The sequence below is a fragment of the Cottoperca gobio genome, chromosome 21 (genome assembly GCF_900634415.1).
Source record: "Cottoperca gobio chromosome 21, fCotGob3.1, whole genome shotgun sequence".
Classification (NCBI taxonomy): domain Eukaryota; kingdom Metazoa; phylum Chordata; class Actinopteri; order Perciformes; family Bovichtidae; genus Cottoperca; species Cottoperca gobio.
In genome coordinates this window covers 607,050-629,784 of record NC_041375.1, presented here as the reverse complement: position 1 = coordinate 629,784, position 22,735 = coordinate 607,050, and the positions used below count along the sequence as shown (strand labels likewise).

The 22,735-nt window shown below is 40.0% G+C and overlaps 1 protein-coding gene across 1 annotated transcript in view; it reads right to left on the bottom strand.

Moving 5' to 3' along the window:
• Positions 1 to 22,735, bottom strand: part of kcnh3 (potassium voltage-gated channel, subfamily H (eag-related), member 3) — a 110,272-nt gene that overhangs the window by 22,418 nt on the left and 65,119 nt on the right. Inside the window, exons 3-7 of the mRNA XM_029459159.1 lie at positions 19,010 to 19,144; positions 14,307 to 14,446; positions 5,597 to 5,855; positions 3,924 to 4,081; positions 3,212 to 3,413 (exon numbers count right to left, since the gene is read on the bottom strand). Coding sequence (XP_029315019.1) covers positions 3,212 to 3,413; positions 3,924 to 4,081; positions 5,597 to 5,855; positions 14,307 to 14,446; positions 19,010 to 19,144 — 894 coding nt within the window. The remainder of the gene's footprint in view (positions 1 to 3,211; positions 3,414 to 3,923; positions 4,082 to 5,596; positions 5,856 to 14,306; positions 14,447 to 19,009; positions 19,145 to 22,735) is intronic.

The window sequence follows — 22,735 nt, the reverse complement described above, 5'->3', positions numbered from 1 at the left end:
GGAGGTTCTTCTGTCAGTTGCACATCGCAAAACAATGACGTTAAACTGATGCCTCCACACTGCTGGGAACTTGTAACAGGAACAAGTCACAGACGACAACAGTGCTGCTTGTCTGTTAAATGATCATTTCAAGTGAGGGTGGAAACAGCAGCATAGTGTCTCCACTGGTTCTGTTGTGGCGAGCCACGGAAACATCTTTGCTACCGCAGCAAAAGAAATACAAATATCAGGATTCAATAAGGGAATCGATAAAGAATTGGACCGATAAGCAGAACCTTTAATGGTATTTGTGTCAATAGAATCTTCTCAATTGATTCCTAGTCATGGGGTTTGTTGACAATCAGAAAAGTATAAATACCACCTGATGCAGCTCCTCTCAGAGGCGGCTAGATGTGTGTGTCTTTTTCCAAATGAAGATATTAAATATTAAAGAAGGTTACTGTGTGTTTCGTGTTGTTCTTCCTCGACTGACAGCAGCTGTAGTTGGCGCCTGCTTGCCTCTCTAAGGCCAACGAAAGCTGTTGCAGAAATTTGGATTTTACCTTCAGAACACACAAGATGACCTAAAGATTCATTTAGAAACCTACAGTATGCATGAACACATGTCCACTTCTGTATCCTCGTGTCCAGCTCAGTACACTCTGTCTTGTTTGTGTGTATGTGGTGATTAAAGCTCCATGAGGGCCTGTGAGGACGGCCTTCGCTCCACTACCTCTGAATTATTGACAGCCCTGGCCTGCAGACATAACTGTACTTCGTCCGAGTACTAGCCAAGAGACTACGCAGTTCAACATATGTACACGCCGATATCAGACTTTCATTGTGAATCACAGTCGTGTCGCAGAAAGGTCAGACTGGACCTGGATCCAAGTCTGTCTGGATAGTAAATGGAGGAACCGCTGACATGAATTGACTGCAGTGTCTGTCATTATGTCGTTGGCTGAAAGGATAATAATATGTAGGCTGGTACAAATCAATGAGCAAGAGAGAGATGGAGGGAGAGTGAGAGACAACCAGGAAGAACAGGTAGAGAAGTAACAGGTGTATAGATCTTGTTATGTGTCCCTGAAGGCAGCATAGCTTATATCTGACTCAACAACCTGCTGATGCTTAACTAGAATCAAATGAAGGCCACGCGAAGACTGATCTTTGCCCAAGTTCATCGTCAAAAGGATTATAGTCGGCTCCCTTGGAAACTGCATGTCTGTTTGTACGCGTTTACACGTTTATCACATTGTGAGCCGGAGTTTCATGTCACCCGCAGGACTTGACATCCTCCACCGAGACATGCTTGTGGAATATCAACAAAGCCACGTCTTATTAAAAGCATCGGTCGTGCTGAAAATTGAGACATGTGGGGGCCGTCATTCTGCATAACTGCTTCTGCGCCTTTTGTTGTGCAGAGAAAATGACTGACATCACTCTGCTGAGGTTTATAAGTGTTGTCTTAGATCTGTCTGTCAAGCAAGACAAGGTAAGTGAACCTGCAAATGGTTAAAGCTGAAATAGGAAGACTTTGATGTAAGAATCTAAACACATCAACACAATGAAGCACAGTGAGGGGCAGACATATCATAAGATCTCATTTAATCTGCCATTGGGAACACTAAAAGTGTTTTTCCTGAGGACAGAGCTCACAGTTTAATTGAGGAAAGTGACGGAGTATCCAATTCTACATTTGCTCGATTTGCCCGAATGAAATTCCGGTGTCTGGCACTGGCACCATATTTTACAGTAAAAACACAGTGACAGTTAAAAATGTCCACTAAACGCTCTCCACCTTCAGAACATGGACCGTAAAGCTGCTTCAGTGAGGATGTTTCCATCACTCCCGCCCCACAGACACTAAATATAGAGCTGAGGAGAGCACAGTTTAATGTAAAGACCTCGTTTGACAACAAGTGAACGTTAGTAGCTTCACTGATGGAGGTTTGTACAGCACGCCTGTGTAGAAGAAGAACATGCACACTCCACACAGGAAGGCCCCATCATGCCGATGGGTTCGAACCTCCGAAAAGTGAAGCCAATGCAGAAGAGTCTTAAAGCTGCAGTCTCTGTAACCTCCAGCAGGGGGAGACTCCTCTGGTTGTATAGAAGTCTATGAGAAAATGTTTCTACTTCTCTGTAACATCCAGCAGGGGGCGACTCTTCTGGTTGTATAGAAGTCTATGAGAAAATGTTTCTACTTCTCTGTAACCTCCAGCAGGGGGCGACTCTTCTGGTTGTATAGAAGTCTATGAGAAAATGTTTCTACTTCTCTGTAACCTCCAGCAGGGGGAGACTCCTCTGGTTGTATAGAAGTCTTTGAGAAAATGTTTCTACTTCTCTGTAACCTCCAGCAGGGGGAGACTCTTCTGGTTGTATAGAAGTCTTTGAGAAAATGTTTCTACTTCTCTGTAACCTCCAGCAGGGGGCGACTCTTCTGGTTGTATAGAAGTCTATGAGAAAATGTTTCTACTTCTCTGTAACCTCCAGCAGGGGGAGACTCCTCTGGTTGTATAGAAGTCTTTGAGAAAATGTTTCTACTTCTCTGTAACCTCCAGCAGGGGGAGACTCTTCTGGTTGTATAGAAGTCTTTGAGAAAATGTTTCTACTTCTCTGTAACCTCCAGCAGGGGGCGACTCCTCTGGTTGTATAGAAGTCTGTGAGAAAATGTTTCTACTTCTCTGTAACCTCCAGCAGGGGGAGACTCCTCTGGTCTATAGAAGTCTATGAGAAAATGTTTCTACTTTTCTCTTGATTTATTACCTCAGTATCAGTTTATGTCTCAATCTGTAGTTTCAAGTCTTCTTCAACATGATGTTCATTTAGTAACTTATGGAAACATTTAAACTAGAGGATAAAGTAGCGTCTGCTTTAGGGCGGGGCTACCTGTGATTGACAGGTGGCTACCACTGAGTTGTCAAGTTTTACAATTTTAACACTTTCAAATGGGTTTTTTACTTTCATGAAAGTCAATTTTAACATTTTGGTGGCATAAAAATGGCTTTTTCAATCAGTCGTACTTCGCTCCACCCTATCATGTCACTTCTGGTTCCAAACAAAACAAGATGGCGCCAAAAGGCCAAAGCTGCAAACCGTAGTCCACAAACCACTGTGTGACGTCACGGTGACTACGTCCACGTCTTGTATACAGTCTGTGGTTCTGAACACAACATGTGTTCCAGTGAAAACACTCAGTGTGTGTAACTGTGTGTTGAAGAGTACTGACCAATATCCCAGGAGCCAGGACTTTCGATCTCCTTGCGACCGATGAAGTACCAGACGCAGGCCATCCAGTGGGCCAGCAGGGCGAACATGGACATCAGCAGAGTGAGAACCACAGCGCTGTACTGCGAGTATCGCTCCAGCTTCTGCAGCAGCCGCAGCAGCCGCAGCAGCCGAACCGTCTTCAACAGGTGGACGCCAAAGTACTGCAGAGAGATACGTCACTCTTAAATATACAAGGAATCATCCTGCAGAAGAGCCGTCATGTTGATACTCAAGGATCTAAACTGCTGAGTAATCTGTATTTCATTTCTTTAATTACAAGCTATGAATACTTTATTAGTGCAGTTAACAGTTTTATTGAAAAGATAAATGTGTTCTTCATATGAAATGAAACATTTACAACCTAATGCCTCATTGTGCATGCATGTGCAGTCATTTAGTCGCAGTTTGAATGATGTTTCAGGATTCTGGAAGCCTGGAAACACAAAGTAATGAGACCTGCAGCGTGCGCTCTGACAGCAGGACGGCTCGGTGCCATGTGTTTGTCTGTTAAGCATCAGTTTGGATGAAATGCTGATCTAATAAAAGGGAGCCAACGACACTATGCATGTGTGAGTGTGGATAATGAAGGCAGGAGACGGAGTGTGTCCGTCCATTCAAGTGTTTTTGAGAGAATCAAGAAGTCGGATTTGTCTCTTATTGTAAACACTCACCACGCTGACGTTGAACGCGTACAGCAGGTCAAAGGGCAGGGCGGCGATGAGATCGACAAAGAGCCAGGTGGTGACGTAGTGCACGCAGATGGAGCGGGCGTCGTACACCACCTGACCTGACGTGCTCACAAAAGTGGTTCGAAAGTTGAGAAGTATGTCTGCAGAGGACGACAACAACAGGAGAGCGTCGGTGTCTTTGACAAAGTAACATTTGATGTATTTATTTTGACTTGCACATAAAACTGCATCAAATTCGAATAATGAAAAAATAAGAAAGTAGAAGTTAAACAACAGGCAGATGGTTATTCAGTGAATCACATGTAAGTTTGATGATAACACATGTTGTTATGCTTTTATAAAGCACTTTGAATCGCCTTTGTGTCTGAAATGTGCTTTATAAATAAACCATTTAATTTAAGTAACAATTAAGTTTGAATATGATCTAGTTGTCGTCTTCTCACCACACTGCTCATAAGTGCAACACCTGAAGTCTTTATTCTACGACCACTATTACCACGACTTACTTTTAATTAAGATACTGTGCATATGTTTTATTACATTCTTTTTTCTATATTTATATTTCTTGTACACAATTTTTTAATTTGTATTTCATAGAAGTTTTCTTTTTAATAATATTTCTGTATTTGCTCTTATTTTTTATTTATGTTTGCACCATTACACACTGAATGTTGTTAAACGGTTCAAACGTGACAACGTGAACCTGCTGTCGCATGTTTCAACATGAGTCTGTGGGGTGTAGTTCATTCATAAAAAGCATCTTGTGATCAGAAATGAACAATGATTGTCACGTATTGTTAGTTCTCACAGACAGGATATCCTTTAACTACGGGTGGCTCGTATAATTTCACTGCAGCAGTTTGTTGATGGAGAGCTTGTGTTCGTTTTCTTCCATTAAGGCAAATTGTCCATTCACTCACACAACTCTCCCACAGTTAGACGGACAACAGCGGGGAAATGAGTTAGCAATGAGACGTAATGGTCTGTTGTGAATGTCTCATATCCTTCCACTGCTGGATTTGCATCATTAAAAACTTCAACTAAACTTGCATCATGAGTGATGAGCCTCTCAGAGGCTGTTTCATTGACTTCCCATCAGGGGGCGGATAACACATGGACGAACAAAGAGCCGATCTTTACAATCATTAAGTCTCGTTAATTACTGAAGCCAGCGCTCGTGTAGTATGTTTGTCATGAAGGAGCTAATATTACTGAAAAGTAACTTCAAATGTAACTCGGTGCATTTACTAAGTGCTGGAAGTCGGTTTTGACGTACTTGTGCTTCTACTGCCGAATATTTTCTAGATGAATCGGTTGGTTTTTATAAAAAATTAAATGTCCACGGTGATGTTTTTAAAAGGAAATCCCAAAGATATTTACTTTATTATGACACATTAATATTTGAAAGGCTGAAAACAGCATTTTCTGACATTTTTGCATTAAAGATGAATCGATTTCACAAAAAAAACATGTGATCAATATAGAAAATAGGATGTTGTGTTATAGATTTAACTACCCGAAAGTATAAAAAGCCTTTAGAATTAAAAATGACTGTTTACATGTCAATGCATCAATAATAATGCTGCAGTAACATAATGATAAAACACTGATGAAGATACAAAAAGGTTCGAAACGGTGCAAAGTGACTCGCTCACCTAAAATAAACAGGATCTCCACGAGGATGTCGCTGACGCTGGGCGGGCTTCGTGGGGCGGTGCTGCTTCCTTCATCCCGCCCCCCCACCACAGTGAAACACACGTTATAGGGCACAGTGACGGCCACGTAGAAGGTCGCCAGCAGAATCAACCAATCCCAGCCGGCCTTGAAGGTTCCATAGTGGAGCAGGATGAAGCGAGACTTCTGGATGGCTGCTACTTTATACTCTGGGATGGGAGGCTTCTCCCCAAACATGTTCTGGAGGGAGAGAGAGAGAGAGGGGGGGGGGGGGGGGGAGAGAGAGGGAGAGAGAGAGAGGGGAGAGTGAACTACAGTGTGTATAACATGTATATGAAATGATGAACAGCACGTCAGGTGAACTACAGTGTGTATAACATGTATATGAAATGATGAACAGCACGTCAGGTGAACTACAGTGTGTATAACATGTATATGACATGATGACAGCTCGTCAGGTGAACTACAGTGTGTATAACATGTATATGACATGATGAGCAGCTCGTCAGGTGAACTACAGTGTGTATAACATGTATATGAAATGATGAACAGCTCGTCAGGTGAACTACAGTGTGTATAACATGTATATGATATGATGACAGCTCGTCAGGTGAACTACAGTGTGTATAACATGTATATGAAATGATGAACAGCACGTCAGGTGAACTACAGTGTGTATAACATGTATATGAAATGATGAACAGCACGTCAGGTGAACTACAGTGTGTATAACATGTATATGACATGATGACAGCTCGTCAGGTGAACTACAGTGTGTATAACATGTATATGACATGATGAGCAGCTCGTCAGGTGAACTACAGTGTGTATAACATGTATATGAAATGATGAACAGCTCGTCAGGTGAACTACAGTGTGTATAACATGTATATGACATGATGAGCAGCTCGTCAGGTGAACTACAGTGTGTATAACATGTATATGATATGATGACAGCTCGTCAGGTGAACTACAGTGTGTATAACATGTATATGAAATGATGACAGCACGTCAGGTGAACTACAGTGTGTATAACATGTATATGAAATGATGACAGCTCGTCAGGTGAACTACAGTGTGTATAACATGTATATGACATGATGAGCAGCATGTCAGGTGAACTACAGTGTGTATAACATGTATATGACATGATGACAGCTCGTCAGGTGAACTACAGTGTGTATAACATGTATATGACATGATGAGCAACATGTCAGGTGAACTACAGTGTGTATAACATGTATATGAAATGATGAGCAGCTCGTCAGGTGAACTAAAGTGTGTATAACATGTATATGAAATGATGAGCAGCACGTCAGGTGAACTACAGTGTGTATAACATGTATATGAAATGATGAGCAACATGTCAGGTGAACTACAGTGTGTATAACATGTATATGAAATGATGACAGCTCGTCAGGTGAACTACAGTGTGTATAACATGTATATGACATGATGAGCAACATGTCAGGTGAACTACAGTGTGTATAACATGTATATGAAATGATGACAGCTCGTCAGGTGAACTACAGTGTGTATAACATGTATATGAAATGATGAGCAGCACGTCAGGTGAACTACAGTGTGTATAACATGTATATGAAATGATGAGCAACATGTCAGGTGAACTACAGTGTGTATAACATGTATATGAAATGATGACAGCACGTCAGGTGAACTACAGTGTGTATAACATGTATATGAAATGATGAGCAACATGTCAGGTGAACTACAGTGTGTATAACATGTATATGACATGATGACAGCTCGTCAGGTGAACTACAGTGTGTATAACATGTATATGACATGATGAACAGCTCGTCAGGTGAACTACAGTGTGTATAACATGTATATGAAATGATGAGCAGCTCGTCAGGTGAACTACAGTGTGTATAACATGTATATGAAATGATGAGCAGCACGTCAGGTGAACTACAGTGTGTATAACATGTATATGAAATGATGAGCAGCTCGTCAGGTGAACTACAGTGTGTATAACATGTATATGAAATGATGACAGCACGTCAGGTGAACTACAGTGTGTATAACATGTATATGAAATGATGAGCAGCTCGTCAGGTGAACTACAGTGTGTATAACGTGAATACATGATGAGCAACATGTCAGTGACTAGGTAACACGTATATGACATGATGAGCAGCTCGTCAGGTGAACTACAGTGTGTATAACATGTATATGAAATGATGACAGCTCGTCAGGTGAACTACAGTGTGTATAACATGTATATGACATGATGAGCAACATGTCAGGTGAACTACAGTGTGTATAACACTGTATATGACATGATGAGCAGCTTGTCAGGTGAACTACAGTGTGTATAACATGTATATGAAATGATGACAGCTACGTCAGGTGAACTACAGTGTGTATAACATGTATATGACATGATGACAGCTCGTCAGGTGAACTACAGTGTGTATAACATGTATATGACATGATGAGCAACATGTCAGGTGAACTACAGTGTGTATAACATGTATATGAAATGATGACAGCACGTCAGGTGAACTATAGTGTGTATAACATGTATATGACATGATGACAGCTCGTCAGGTGAACTACAGTGTGTATAACATGTATATGACATGATGAGCAACATGTCAGGTGAACTACAGTGTGTATAACATGTATATGACATGATGAGCAGCTCGTCAGGTGAACTACAGTGTGTATAACATGTATATGAAATGATGACAGCACGTCAGGTGAACTACAGTGTGTATAACATGTATATGACATGATGACAGCTCGTCAGGTGAACTACAGTGTGTATAACATGTATATGACATGATGAGCAACATGTCAGGTGAACTACAGTGTGTATAACATGTATATGACATGATGACAGCTCGTCAGGTGAACTACAGTGTGTATAACATGTATATGATATGATGACAGCACGTCAAGTGAACTACAGTGTGTATAACATGTATATGATATGATGACAGCATGTCAGGTGAACTACAGTGTGTATAACATGTATATGAAATGATGAGCAACATGTCAGGTGAACTACAGTGTGTATAACATGTATATGACATGATGACAGCTCGTCAGGTGAACTACAGTGTGTATAACATGTATATGAAATGATGAGCAGCTCGTCAGGTGAACTACAGTGTGTATAACATGTATATGAAATGATGAGCAGCACGTCAGGTGAACTACAGTGTGTATAACATGTATATGAAATGATGAGCAACATGTCAGGTGAACTACAGTGTGTATAACATGTATATGAAATGATGAGCAACATGTCAGGTGAACTACAGTGTGTATAACATGTATATGATATGATGAGCAACATGTCAGGTGAACTACAGTGTGTATAACATGTATATGACATGATGACAGCTCGTCAGGTGAACTACAGTGTGTATAACATGTATATGAAATGATGAGCAACATGTCAGGTGAACTACAGTGTGTATAACATGTATATGACATGATGAGCAGCTCGTCAGGTGAACTACAGTGTGTATAACATGTATATGAAATGATGACAGCTCGTCAGGTGAACTACAGTGTGTATAACATGTATATGACATGATGAACAGCATGTCAGGTGAACTACAGTGTCTATAACATGTATATGACATGATGACAGCTCGTCAGGTGAACTACAGTGTGTATAACATGTATATGACATGATGAACAGCACGTCAGGTGAACTACAGTGTGTATAACATGTATATGAAATGATGACAGCACGTCAGGTGAACTACAGTGTGTATAACATGTATATGACATGATGACAGCTCGTCAGGTGAACTACAGTGTGTATAACATGTATATGACATGATGAGCAACATGTCAGGTGAACTACAGTGTGTATAACATGTATATGAAATGATGACAGCACGTCAGGTGAACTACAGTGTGTATAACATGTATATGACATGATGACAGCTCGTCAGGTGAACTACAGTGTGTATAACATGTATATGACATGATGAGCAACATGTCAGGTGAACTACAGTGTGTATAACATGTATATGACATGATGACAGCTCGTCAGGTGAACTACAGTGTGTATAACATGTATATGAAATGATGAGCAACATGTCAGGTGAACTACAGTGTGTATAACATGTATATGACATGATGAGCAGCTCGTCAGGTGAACTACAGTGTGTATAACATGTATATGAAATGATGACAGCACGTCAGGTGAACTACAGTGTGTATAACATGTATATGAAATGATGACAGCTCGTCAGGTGAACTACAGTGTGTATAACATGTATATGACATGATGAACAGCATGTCAGGTGAACTACAGTGTGTATAACATGTATATGACATGATGAGCAGCTCATCAGGTGAACTACAGTGTGTATAACATGTATATGACATGATGACAGCTCGTCAGGTGAACTACAGTGTGTATAACATGTATATGACATGATGAACAGCACGTCAGGTGAACTACAGTGTGTATAACATGTATATGACATGATGAACAGCACGTCAGGTGAACTACAGTGTGTATAACATGTATATGACATGATGACAGCTCGTCAGGTGAACTACAGTGTGTATAACATGTATATGATATGATGAACAGCACGTCAGGTGAACTACAGTGTGTATAACATGTATATGATATGATGAGCAGCATGTCAGGTGAACTACAGTGTGTATAACATGTATATGAAATGATGACAGCACGTCAGGTGAACTACAGTGTGTATAACATGTATATGACATGATGACAGCTCGTCAGGTGAACTACAGTGTGTATAACATGTATATGACATGATGACAGCTCGTCAGGTGAACTACAGTGTGTATAACATGTATATGAAATGATGACAGCTCGTCAGGTGAACTACAGTGTGTATAACATGTATATGACATGATGAACAGCACGTCAGGTGAACTACAGTGTGTATAACATGTATATGAAATGATGAGCAGCTCATCAGGTGAACTACAGTGTGTATAACATGTATATGAAATGATGAACAGCTCGTCAGGTGAACTACAGTGTGTATAACATGTATATGACATGATGAGCAGCTCGTCAGGTGAACTACAGTGTGTATAACATGTATATGAAATGATGACAGCACGTCAGGTGAACTACAGTGTGTATAACATGTATATGACATGATGACAGCTCGTCAGGTGAACTACAGTGTGTATAACATGTATATGAAATGATGAGCAGCTCGTCAGGTGAACTACAGTGTGTATAACATGTATATGAAATGATGAGCAGCACGTCAGGTGAACTACAGTGTGTATAACATGTATATGAAATGATGAGCAACATGTCAGGTGAACTACAGTGTGTATAACATGTATATGAAATGATGAACAGCTCGTCAGGTGAACTACAGTGTGTATAACATGTATATGACATGATGAGCAACATGTCAGGTGAACTACAGTGTGTATAACATGTATATGACATGATGACAGCTCGTCAGGTGAACTACAGTGTGTATAACATGTATATGAAATGATGACAGCACGTCAGGTGAACTACAGTGTGTATAACATGTATATGACATGATGAGCAACATGTCAGGTGAACTACAGTGTGTATAACACGTATATGACATGATGAGCAGCTCGTCAGGTGAACTACAGTGTGTATAACATGTATATGAAATGATGACAGCTCGTCAGGTGAACTACAGTGTGTATAACATGTATATGACATGATGAGCAACATGTCAGGTGAACTACAGTGTGTATAACATGTATATGACATGATGAGCAGCTTGTCAGGTGAACTACAGTGTGTATAACATGTATATGAAATGATGACAGCACGTCAGGTGAACTACAGTGTGTATAACATGTATATGACATGATGACAGCTCGTCAGGTGAACTACAGTGTGTATAACATGTATATGACATGATGAGCAACATGTCAGGTGAACTACAGTGTGTATAACATGTATATGAAATGATGACAGCACGTCAGGTGAACTATAGTGTGTATAACATGTATATGACATGATGACAGCTCGTCAGGTGAACTACAGTGTGTATAACATGTATATGACATGATGAGCAACATGTCAGGTGAACTACAGTGTGTATAACATGTATATGACATGATGACAGCTCGTCAGGTGAACTACAGTGTGTATAACATGTATATGAAATGATGAGCAACATGTCAGGTGAACTACAGTGTGTATAACATGTATATGACATAATGAGCAGCTCGTCAGGTGAACTACAGTGTGTATAACATGTATATGAAATGATGACAGCTCGTCAGGTGAACTACAGTGTGTATAACATGTATATGACATGATGAACAGCATGTCAGGTGAACTACAGTGTGTATAACATGTATATGACATGATGACAGCTCGTCAGGTGAACTACAGTGTGTATAACATGTATATGACATGATGAACAGCACGTCAGGTGAACTACAGTGTGTATAACATGTATATGACATGATGAACAGCACGTCAGGTGAACTACAGTGTGTATAACATGTATATGACATGATGACAGCTCGTCAGGTGAACTACAGTGTGTATAACATGTATATGACATGATGAACAGCACGTCAGGTGAACTACAGTGTGTATAACATGTATATGATATGATGAGCAACATGTCAGGTGAACTACAGTGTGTATAACATGTATATGATATGATGAGCAGCATGTCAGGTGAACTACAGTGTGTATAACATGTATATGAAATGATGACAGCACGTCAGGTGAACTACAGTGTGTATAACATGTATATGACATGATGACAGCTCGTCAGGTGAACTACAGTGTGTATAACATGTATATGACATGATGAACAGCACGTCAGGTGAACTACAGTGTGTATAACATGTATATGAAATGATGAGCAGCTCATCAGGTGAACTACAGTGTGTATAACATGTATATGAAATGATGAACAGCTCGTAAGGTGAACTACAGTGTGTATAACATGTATATGACATGATGAACAGCACGTCAGGTGAACTACAGTGTGTATAACATGTATATGACATGATGACAGCTCGTCAGGTGAACTACAGTGTGTATAACATGTATATGATATGATGAGCAGCATGTCAGGTGAACTACAGTGTGTATAACATGTATATGACATGATGAACAGCACGTCAGGTGAACTACAGTGTGTATAACATGTATATGACATGATGACAGCTCGTCAGGTGAACTACAGTGTGTATAACATGTATATGACATGATGACAGCTCGTCAGGTGAACTACAGTGTGTATAACATGTATATGATATGATGAGCAGCATGTCAGGTGAACTACAGTGTGTATAACATGTATATGACATGATGACAGCTCGTCAGGTGAACTACAGTGTGTATAACATGTATATGACATGATGAACAGCACGTCAGGTGAACTACAGTGTGTATAACATGTATATGATATGATGACAGCTCGTCAGGTGAACTACAGTGTGTATAACATGTATATGAAATGATGAGCAGCTCGTCAGGTGAACTACAGTGTGTATAACATGTATATGAAATGATGAGCAGCTCGTCAGGTGAACTACAGTGTGTATAACATGTATATGACATGATGACAGCTCGTCAGGTGAACTACAGTGTGTATAACATGTATATGACATGATGACAGCTCGTCAGGTGAACTACAGTGTGTATAACATGTATATGAAATGATGAGCAACATGTCAGGTGAACTACAGTGTGTATAACATGTATATGACATGATGACAGCTCGTCAGGTGAACTACAGTGTGTATAACATGTATATGACATGATGACAGCTCGTCAGGTGAACTACAGTGTGTATAACATGTATATGAAATGATGACAGCTCGTCAGGTGAACTACAGTGTGTATAACATGTATATGAAATGATTCCCAGGACATTGAGAGTTTCCTCTTTGAAGCAGCAGTGCAGACTTAATAGTGGCTCTATGGTCATGTGCAGTGTGTTGCAGAGTAGGAGTTTTGGAAACTGCAGAAATAAAATGGTGTCAAACACCTTTGGGAAATGTTTTTCATTTCACAGACTTTTAAGAATGAAATTGGGCAAACGGACAGCTGGCACATGCAGCATGTGTTCTGGGGGATATCTGAAGGTTATTAAAGTATATTTTATATCCTTTTTAATCATACAGTTGTGACACTGCTTACTGCAGCTTCTCATCGCACCTTTAAAACTAAAACGAGCTCCTCATTTAAAAAACTGCAAAATGTTTTCATTTGATTGATCTGATTTCTTTAGTTAATACTCAAAACAAAAGCGGCGAGTAAAACACTAAAGTAATGAACCCTAAGAGTATGAACACGTGTTTAACCACTGAAAGAGAAGTGAGCACACAGACCTTCACACCGTCTGTCAGTCGTGAGCTGTTCTGCAGCAGACTAACAATTAGACAAACTTAAGAAGTAAATAACTTTGTATTCCATCTGGATAAAAGAGTCTTTGAAGAATCTGTCTTCAAAGTGGATTATTTGTTGTTGAACAACCTGTCGGGGGCTTTAAAGGTTGGCTCGTACTATATTCATCCTTCAGTGACTCGAATGTAATCATCAGTACAAAAGAAATACATCTTCTGGCAGCCAAACGTCTTATATATTAAATATGAGATGAAAAACAATGCACCTGTGTAGTTGCTGAGCACAAGGTGAGTCCAGGAAGTAGACTACACCCTTTTTGTAAAGGCAGAGAAACTTACATTGTTGAGCTTCAGTTTGCTCTTGTCTTGTTTCTGCAGGTGTCCCGACAGGTGATAGAGAACCGCTCTGCTGCGGCGCCGGTTGGTGTTGAAACCTGGCGGGCGAGTCACCTGATGCACCTTCAGACCCGTCTCCTCGTCTGTGGAGGAGATGGAAACATGCTGAGCCACCATCCAATCCACAACACAGTGAGAACTTAAACACGTGACGAAGCTCAGCGCCTCACGTGGGTCAAACCATCTGTTGACACGTTTTAGATTTGAATTCCCTCTCTGTTAGATCAGACAGTAACTCCTCGTGGCACTTCTATACTCTGCTCGAGTGTCTGTCGACTAACAAGCTGAACTTTAGGTCGACGTGAAGCTCTGGACGGAGATCCAGATCCTTATTTACAGAACAGAATCCATAATAATGGCGACACATGTCCAGCACCTCATCAGTGTCTTCTTCCTCATTTATTGACTCACAAAAGATAAAATCAGGCAAAGATGAAGATGATCCTACAGAAGCCATCATCAAGTCGTAAAATCTTCTCCTTGCTGTCTCCATTTCCGCTTTACATTTCCTATTATGTCTGTCCCTCTGTCTGTCCATAATACGATGCCATGTTTAACCCAATCATTTTTATATTCAGCCCGTAAATTTGATTTGTTCATCGTGTCGAGGATGGATTTCAAACAGTTCAGACGGTGAGGCTTGGAGGAACTAACCACTGCTGCTGGGACGCTTTCTTTCTCTGGGTAGTTACTGTAGTATACATCTGTAGACTTAGAGACGATGTTCTGTATATCAGGGGGTTCCTGCTACTTTAAAAGTCGAAAGAGGAAGAGGCTAAATTCAGTTTTGTATGGGAACGTCAATTTTAGATGACAGGGTAGTTATTGATGACTCATCCTGCTCGACTTAGAAGACAATGACATGAGGAATCAAGCTTCTCTGCCTGTATTATCCAATCAAACTGTCTTATTCTCCATGACTAAGAGCCAATTTGTTGTGTACAAAGCGATTATGGCGTCTCGCCGCTCTCTATGATGGCTTTTCACACCACGTTGGAGCCTTTAGACATTTCCAGACATTAGACTGTATATAAAAAGTCAATGCAGTCACCCATTGGTTAGTGGACTTCCTGTATTGAAGCCTTGCATTTGTTTTTTCCCGCCGTTGCCATCTTGGCTTTTAAACATGTCACTTTGATGAAGTGAAAACAAACTGTGAAAGGGATTACGCTCTAAAACAAAAGACGGATAGCGACCTGTCAATCACAGGTAGCCCCGCCCTAAAGAGACGCCGCTTTATATCTATTTTAAATGTTTCCATAAGTTACTAAATGAGCATCATGTTGAAGAAGACTTGAAACTACAGACTGAGACATAAACTCATCAGGAAAATGTTACTGAGGTAATAAATCAAGAGAGAAGAAAGAAACATTTTCTCATAGACTTCTATACAACCAGAGGAGTCTCCTCCTGCTGGATGTTACAGAGAAGTAGAAACATTTTCTCATAGACTTCTATAGAACCAGAGGAGTCGCCTCCTGCTGGATGTTACAGAGGAGTCTCCTCCTGCTGGATGTTACAGAGAAGAAAGAAACATTTTCTCATAGACTTCTATACAACCAGAGGAGTCTCCTCCTGCTGGATGTTACAGAGAAGTAGAAACATTTTCTCATAGACTTCTATACAACCAGAGGAGTCGCCCCCTGCTGGATGTTACAGAGAATGCCGTTTTAAGACTCTTCTGAATCGATTTCACTTTTCAGAACCAAAGGTTGGATCGGCCGATACTTTGAAAGACGGAAGTTAGATGAGCACCAGTCTCCAGACTCCAGGAAGCTTCTGGTCCCACCAAAGAAACAGTCTAGACCCGTTAAACATCAAACTTCTTCAGAGATGTTAAAAGGTTGATTGTGTTACCTTAAGACAGAGGCAGGCTCGCTGTTCCCAGCTACATATTCTGATTATCATCTAACTCATGATTGTCATTGTCGCTCCAAAATGTCAAACTATTGCTTTAAGCGAGACATTAATTCACTGATTGGAGGTGGCTGAGGTCTCAGGGTCATTCTTCCACCTCGCACTAAAGGTGTTCAACCAAATCATCAATCATGTGCAGAGAAGGGTCACCTGCGACAGCTCAACATGCATTTGCTGTTGGCAGATAAGGGAATGCAATATAAAAAAGAAGATGGTATCTACACGCCTTAGGTCGGTTTCTGATTACTGATTGCTGGTTCTCAGAAAGACACTGTGTTCTCTGGGGGAACCTGCAAGTGCTAGTGGAGAAAATGGGCTGGCTATACATTTTAAATTATTCATACAGCCAATTAATACTGTGTGCGTGTGTGTGTGTGTGTGTGTGTGTGTGTGTGTGTGTGTGTGTGTGTGTGTGTGCTCCCACTCTGCACTCATTGCGCGTCACTGCAGTCTTCCACAAGCTAACAAAAGCCATGTTCATTGTGATATGTTTACGGTCACAATGATCCTTTTGGAGGAGTGGAATTGGATGGAGGCCTGAAGAGACGGACTGTCAGTGTTGCCCACATGGTGACTTTCCTGCTAGATTTAGCAACTTTTGGAGCTGGTGCTGCTAGCTGCTATCATTGCAAAGTGGTTGTGCAACACTGGGCTGGGTTTATTCGGTTGGATCATTTTAAAAATCTAGCTTACTCTTGCCGGCTTCTCCAATGACACCTACGCCGCTCTCTCTTTCTTTTTTGTACATGTGTTCCGTGTAGAAAAGGCACATCACGCTGCGCTAAGTGCCAAAAGTGAGCTGTTCATGCACTCAGCAGACTCCCACTGAGGAGCAGAAGCAGGTAGACGTGACTGTTGGTGGCAAACCCATCACATCATAAATGTCAAATGTGTGTCCCCCCCCCCCCCCCCCCAAATGCTGTAGTTGTGTGTCACTTTCCACCTCTTTCATTTGGTTCTCACATCCAGAAGGTGCTTAATTTAGCAGAAACCTGAATATTATGTTAATAGTTATAGTCATGTCTGCCATTTAAAACCTCCTTTGTCTCTCGCTCGCCTTCCCTTCCCGTCTATTTTGTTGTTTGTCCCCTGTGGTGTGAACTGCACTCCAAATCTGGTAGCTTGAATTGGAAATGTAACAACTCATGCGGTGTGTAAAACACAACCAGAGAATATGAAAGCAGGCTTCAATCATTGCAGCTGAAAGTCAATGAGATATTCAGCCAAATGAGAGAGACCGTGCAAGAGGGGGAAATTAGCTAAGTGATTTCAAGCTGGTGCGCTTTCCCAACAGGAAGCACTAAAGACAGCAGCTCTGAAAGCTAATCTAAAAAAACTAAAATTTTAAACACTCCACTTCATCTTAAGAGTCTTGATTACTCGGCTTTTCTCAGCTATTCAACTCTCAAACGCTCCGCGGTGAACTCAGCCGGCGACAGGATGTGGAAGTAAGGTTTGAACGACTGTAATAACTGTGTATTCAATGTTTGCAGTAAAGAGTCTGCAGGGATTACAACATATTGAATGCAGGGTTTCTTGACATTCCCTTCACAGACTCAACACTCTTAAATCTGCTCTTGCAGCTTTGCATGCTGGGAGTACGGAACATCGAAACGCCCCCGAACAACTCGCGCAGAAACAGAAACTACTACAATAACAATATAACCAAGCCACCAACACTTCTGATGCTATTTATGCTTTTATTGTTTAGAAGTTAGTGTTGTTAGTGCTCCTCTGTCGTCATGGTTACGACAACAAGAATCTGCGACTTAATGTTTTACATAAATGTGTTTTAATTTGCATTTTAATCTTTCTGTCAATTTATCTTTTTATTCCCAATTATGGACAATAATTAGATCAATAAAAAGGATATTTTAGATATAAAATAAAACACAGTATAAGATAAAGTACATCTTATTTTATACTGTGTTACATTTTTATCTGATAACGATCTTGAGCTCGCAGCCTCAGAAGCGCACACAGACTGATTGATGCTGTCGTTCCTCCACAGATGATCGATCCGTTCACAAGATGCATTTTTAAGTCTTAACGTCAGAATGTTTGAGAGAAAATTTGTCAGTGGAGTTTTACATATTCCTCTAATTAACTACTAACTCCTCGTTAATTATTACTGCCTGGTAATTTCAATTGTGACCGAGAATCTGCATGATCAGAAGCTGCGTGCTCTGAAATGTTTATGCTTCACCATGTGCATTTTAATAGACAGTCATTAATATTAATGTAATATTCAAATTGACAAACGCACATTTTAATCAGGGTGAGATTTACACTGATGGAAATTATTAATTGATGCTTAATTGATGTTTGCTTGAAATGACAATAACTGCAGTGGCTCTTCGTAGCTGGAAGGCAACACGTGGCAACACGTTGCTCTCTCCAGAGGAATAGTAATTAAAATGATCTTTAAACTGTACAGACGAGATGAGTTGTGACGGGAGATCGTGAGGAAGCAGCCAGCAGCGACTCAAACGTACGTCGACATAATGAAAATATAAACATGGTGTGACATGTGTCATATTACAACATGTAGAATATAGAGAAATGCATTACATGTGTGTTTATAGATATAATATATTGCATTAAACACATTATGAACTCTGGAGTTCTGGAGCTTTAAACTGCATCTCATGGTCTTCAGCAACATTCAAAGACTGTGAGATGCAGCTTAAAGCTAAGAACTGTAACAGGTGATGTCGATGTAAACGTACCTGTGTCAGGCCCATGTTCAGGATCCTGGTCCTTCTTCTTGTCCGTGATGTCTTTGTGGGACACGAGGAACAGAACGACTTCCCCCTTTTCATTCTTGATGGGTACAATGTCCAGAAGGCACCAGAACTGTGCACCTGGAGAGAGAACACACGTGCAAACATGCAGTTAATGCATCGTCTCCACACAAAAGTACATCAAACTAGAACGGCACTAAAACAAAGGCCGATGGTGCATTCACTTGCTCCTCGGTCGGTCCCTTTTCCTGATTTGGGAAGTCGTTTTTTTCCTGACTTTGGTGCGTTCATGAGCTTTAAGTCTGGTGTAAACAACATGGACGCCACAAAGACGATGTGTTGTGGTTTATTGCATGAATGCAGCACAAACACTCTCTAGCACAACGTTAAAGAAAGTGACTTGTATCCGCTCCAAAATGAATGTTTCATGGCACGTTTCACCCGTACACATATTCATGTCAAACAGACAAACCAACACATGTAATACATAGGAAATATGATGTACTACTATATTACCTGGTCAATGATATGATCACAACCTCTTTGTCTTTCTAGACCCCCACATGTTTGTTCATTTCTGAAAGTTAATTGCATTTTGGTGGCCTATTAGCATGCTAACACGCTAATCCAAGAAGATGAACATTGTTAACACACCTCCTGCTTATGTCACTGTGATTTTAGCATTTAGCTCAAAGCACACACTGTTTCACACAAGTGCTTAAATAAAGTAGTAATAAAGTTTTCAAAAATTCACAATAAGAAATACAAAAAAGCTAAAATGTTTACTTAAGTAAAAGCACTAAAAGTCGTTCCATCAACTTACTTTTAGTACCACAAATAAAAGCAGTCATTATGCAGATGTATATGATATTATTGGATTCTAATCATAGATGCATTAATGCGTTAATCACTTTAATGTTGCAGCTGGTAAAGGTGGAGCTCATTTTAATTGCTTTATATATATATATATATATATATATATATATATATATATATATATATATATATATTATATTTATATAATTATATATATATATATATATATATAATTATATATATATTATATATATATAATCTATATATATATATATATATATATATAATTATAATATATATATATATATATATATATATATAATTATATATATATATATACTGCTGGGCAGATTGTGAATTTCCCCCGGGATCAATAACATTGATCTTAATCTATAACATTACATCATAATTTATTTATGGGTTATATTTTGTGTTATTAATCTGTCAGGTAACTAAGTAACTGAAGTCATAAAATAAATGCAGAGGAAATCTATCGGTGTAAAGTATGCAATTGTATTTAAGTACTTCAGTAAATGCACTCACCACCACGGATTGTACACAGCAGTACACTGCAGAAGGAGTGTGTGTGAAATGTATATGTGAGTCAGTAACAGCTGTACATCCCTGTGATTTGCTGCATGTTGTGTGAAACACACATTGTCTCAGGTACTGAGTTCATCCTCAAAACACACATACACTTCTATTTAATGCTGAGAAAAGAGAGTGTAGTAAAAGTGAAAGAAAGACATGTGAGGATGGATGAACTGACTTCACAATGCCACTAAATAACCCACAGTTTGTACATATTGTATGAAGGGAAATGATTTTCCTTGACCAGCTGAGAGTGTATTACTTTGTTTCCATGCGACCACCAGACTGCATCCTCATTACATTCAAGGGTAAGATGTGCCTGCAGCTATAATGAGGCTGTGTTCAAAGCGACCCTTCAGCCCGGATGAAAAGCTGCTCTTCTCTGTGATATCTATACCATCAGAATTCTCCAGATCCCCTGTGACTATGTGCCGTGTGCAGCGGGAGATTGAAGGAAGAATATATCTACTTCAAAGCTCTACAAGTCCGTGCCTCAACTGGAAACTAGAACACCACAGACACACCTGTTCACCTTCAACATGTGAGATTCTGCGGACCGCCTTGCAGAGTGAGCTTTTGGGCTCTGATCACATTTGTTATATATATGTTGAGGGTCACTATAGTTTAAAAAACATTATTAAACATATCATTTGTCACAGCAGCAGGTGTGACAACATCACTTTTCTTAAAGGATAAGGTTTGCATTATTCTACACGTGTCTCTTATTGTAAGAAAATCCCAAAAGCAACAGTGTGTGCGTCGCTGTCTCAGTCAGTTCTGACTTCTCTTCTCCGTCTGCGACACTCATATTTGTTACTTCTGAAGATCTAAATCTCAAACATCTGGTCACAAATATACAGTTTTAGTACAGTTTTTAGGAAACGTTGCATATTGCATTTGTTGGGGATTATTGTGAGCCATGGAACAACGAACACTGTATATAAAGTAGCTCCAGTGTGTTTGAGCTCTGTGGCACAGAAGAACAAGATATGTCAGGCACACACATTACTCTTTATTAATTCATTGTTAGTGTTGCTCTTTCACAGGATTTGTTGACATTAAGAATAATGCTGAATATGGCGAGCCTTATCTTCATAAGGTAACCAGACAGCTGGTACATGAATGCATGAAGGTTTCCTGTTACTCCACCTGTATTCTGTGACTCGTCACTTGCATGTGGAGCACTGCATATTGTATCCTGCAACTCCGAGACTAATTCCCTACACGGGATCGTACACGTAAATAATGCAAGCGACACAAGCGAGAGGACTGACTCAATAAAAACATTCACCATATTGAGGCTGGATTTGTCCCTGTGTGACTGGAACATGATGGTAAACACTTCTGTGTGTACATGCTGTGTACTGTGTATCGATATTATTAAAGCTCAGCATCCAGGACATGCAGAATTATCTGCAGAGGTCTCAGGAAATGCTACATAATATAACTTTAATTTATAAAATGCAAACTAGCAAACATGGATGTAAACAATGCAGGTTTCAAAATACAAAAAAATAAAGGAAATGCATTTAATATGTTTATTAGACTTCAAGAATATACACAATGGTTTCAATGAGAGATATAAACAGAGCAAGAACACTTAATGTTTATGTTTCGCTTTGCAACTCTATAGATTATTTCTGACCATATGTTTCATCTTGAGATGTTTTCTTAATGTTTTCTTTGTGTCTGTCTATTCCAAGTCATTCTTGTGATTGTATTAGCAGATCACGTTTATATAATGTCTTATGAGTATGTAACTGTGGATAACATTTGAATATTAAAATTGTGCCCCAGGCTCCGGTGAGGTGATCTGAGAGGGAACTGGATATCAATGTGTTGATTCTTTCCCTCGCTCCCCTGCGGAACAGCTGGAATGCTAATGATCTCATGCAGAGCTGATAAAAGCACAAAACTCTTTTAATTTGTCGTTTGTGAGCTCGTATGACCCCGTGTTGCTCTTTGTTAAAGCTTCTATCTCAGGGGAGCAGATGTGTCCGACTCTCCTTCATCTTTACGGGACCATCATTTATTTTATTTTGTGTTTGTTGAATGGCTCTTTTCTTCTTTACCTCTTGCTGCTGCCTTTTTATTAATAATTAATAAAGAGTGGATGAATGAGTTGGGACTTCCTCCTGCTGCTCTTCGTTCACAACCTTTTCTCCCTCAAGACTTTTCCTGCGTTTCTGTCGCTCTCTTTCTGCCCCGACACAAACTCTCTCTTCCTTCAGCTTCACTGATTTACAATAAGTGCAAAAAATCATGAGGATACAACTCTGAACAGCAAGAGTCCTGCAGGTACAG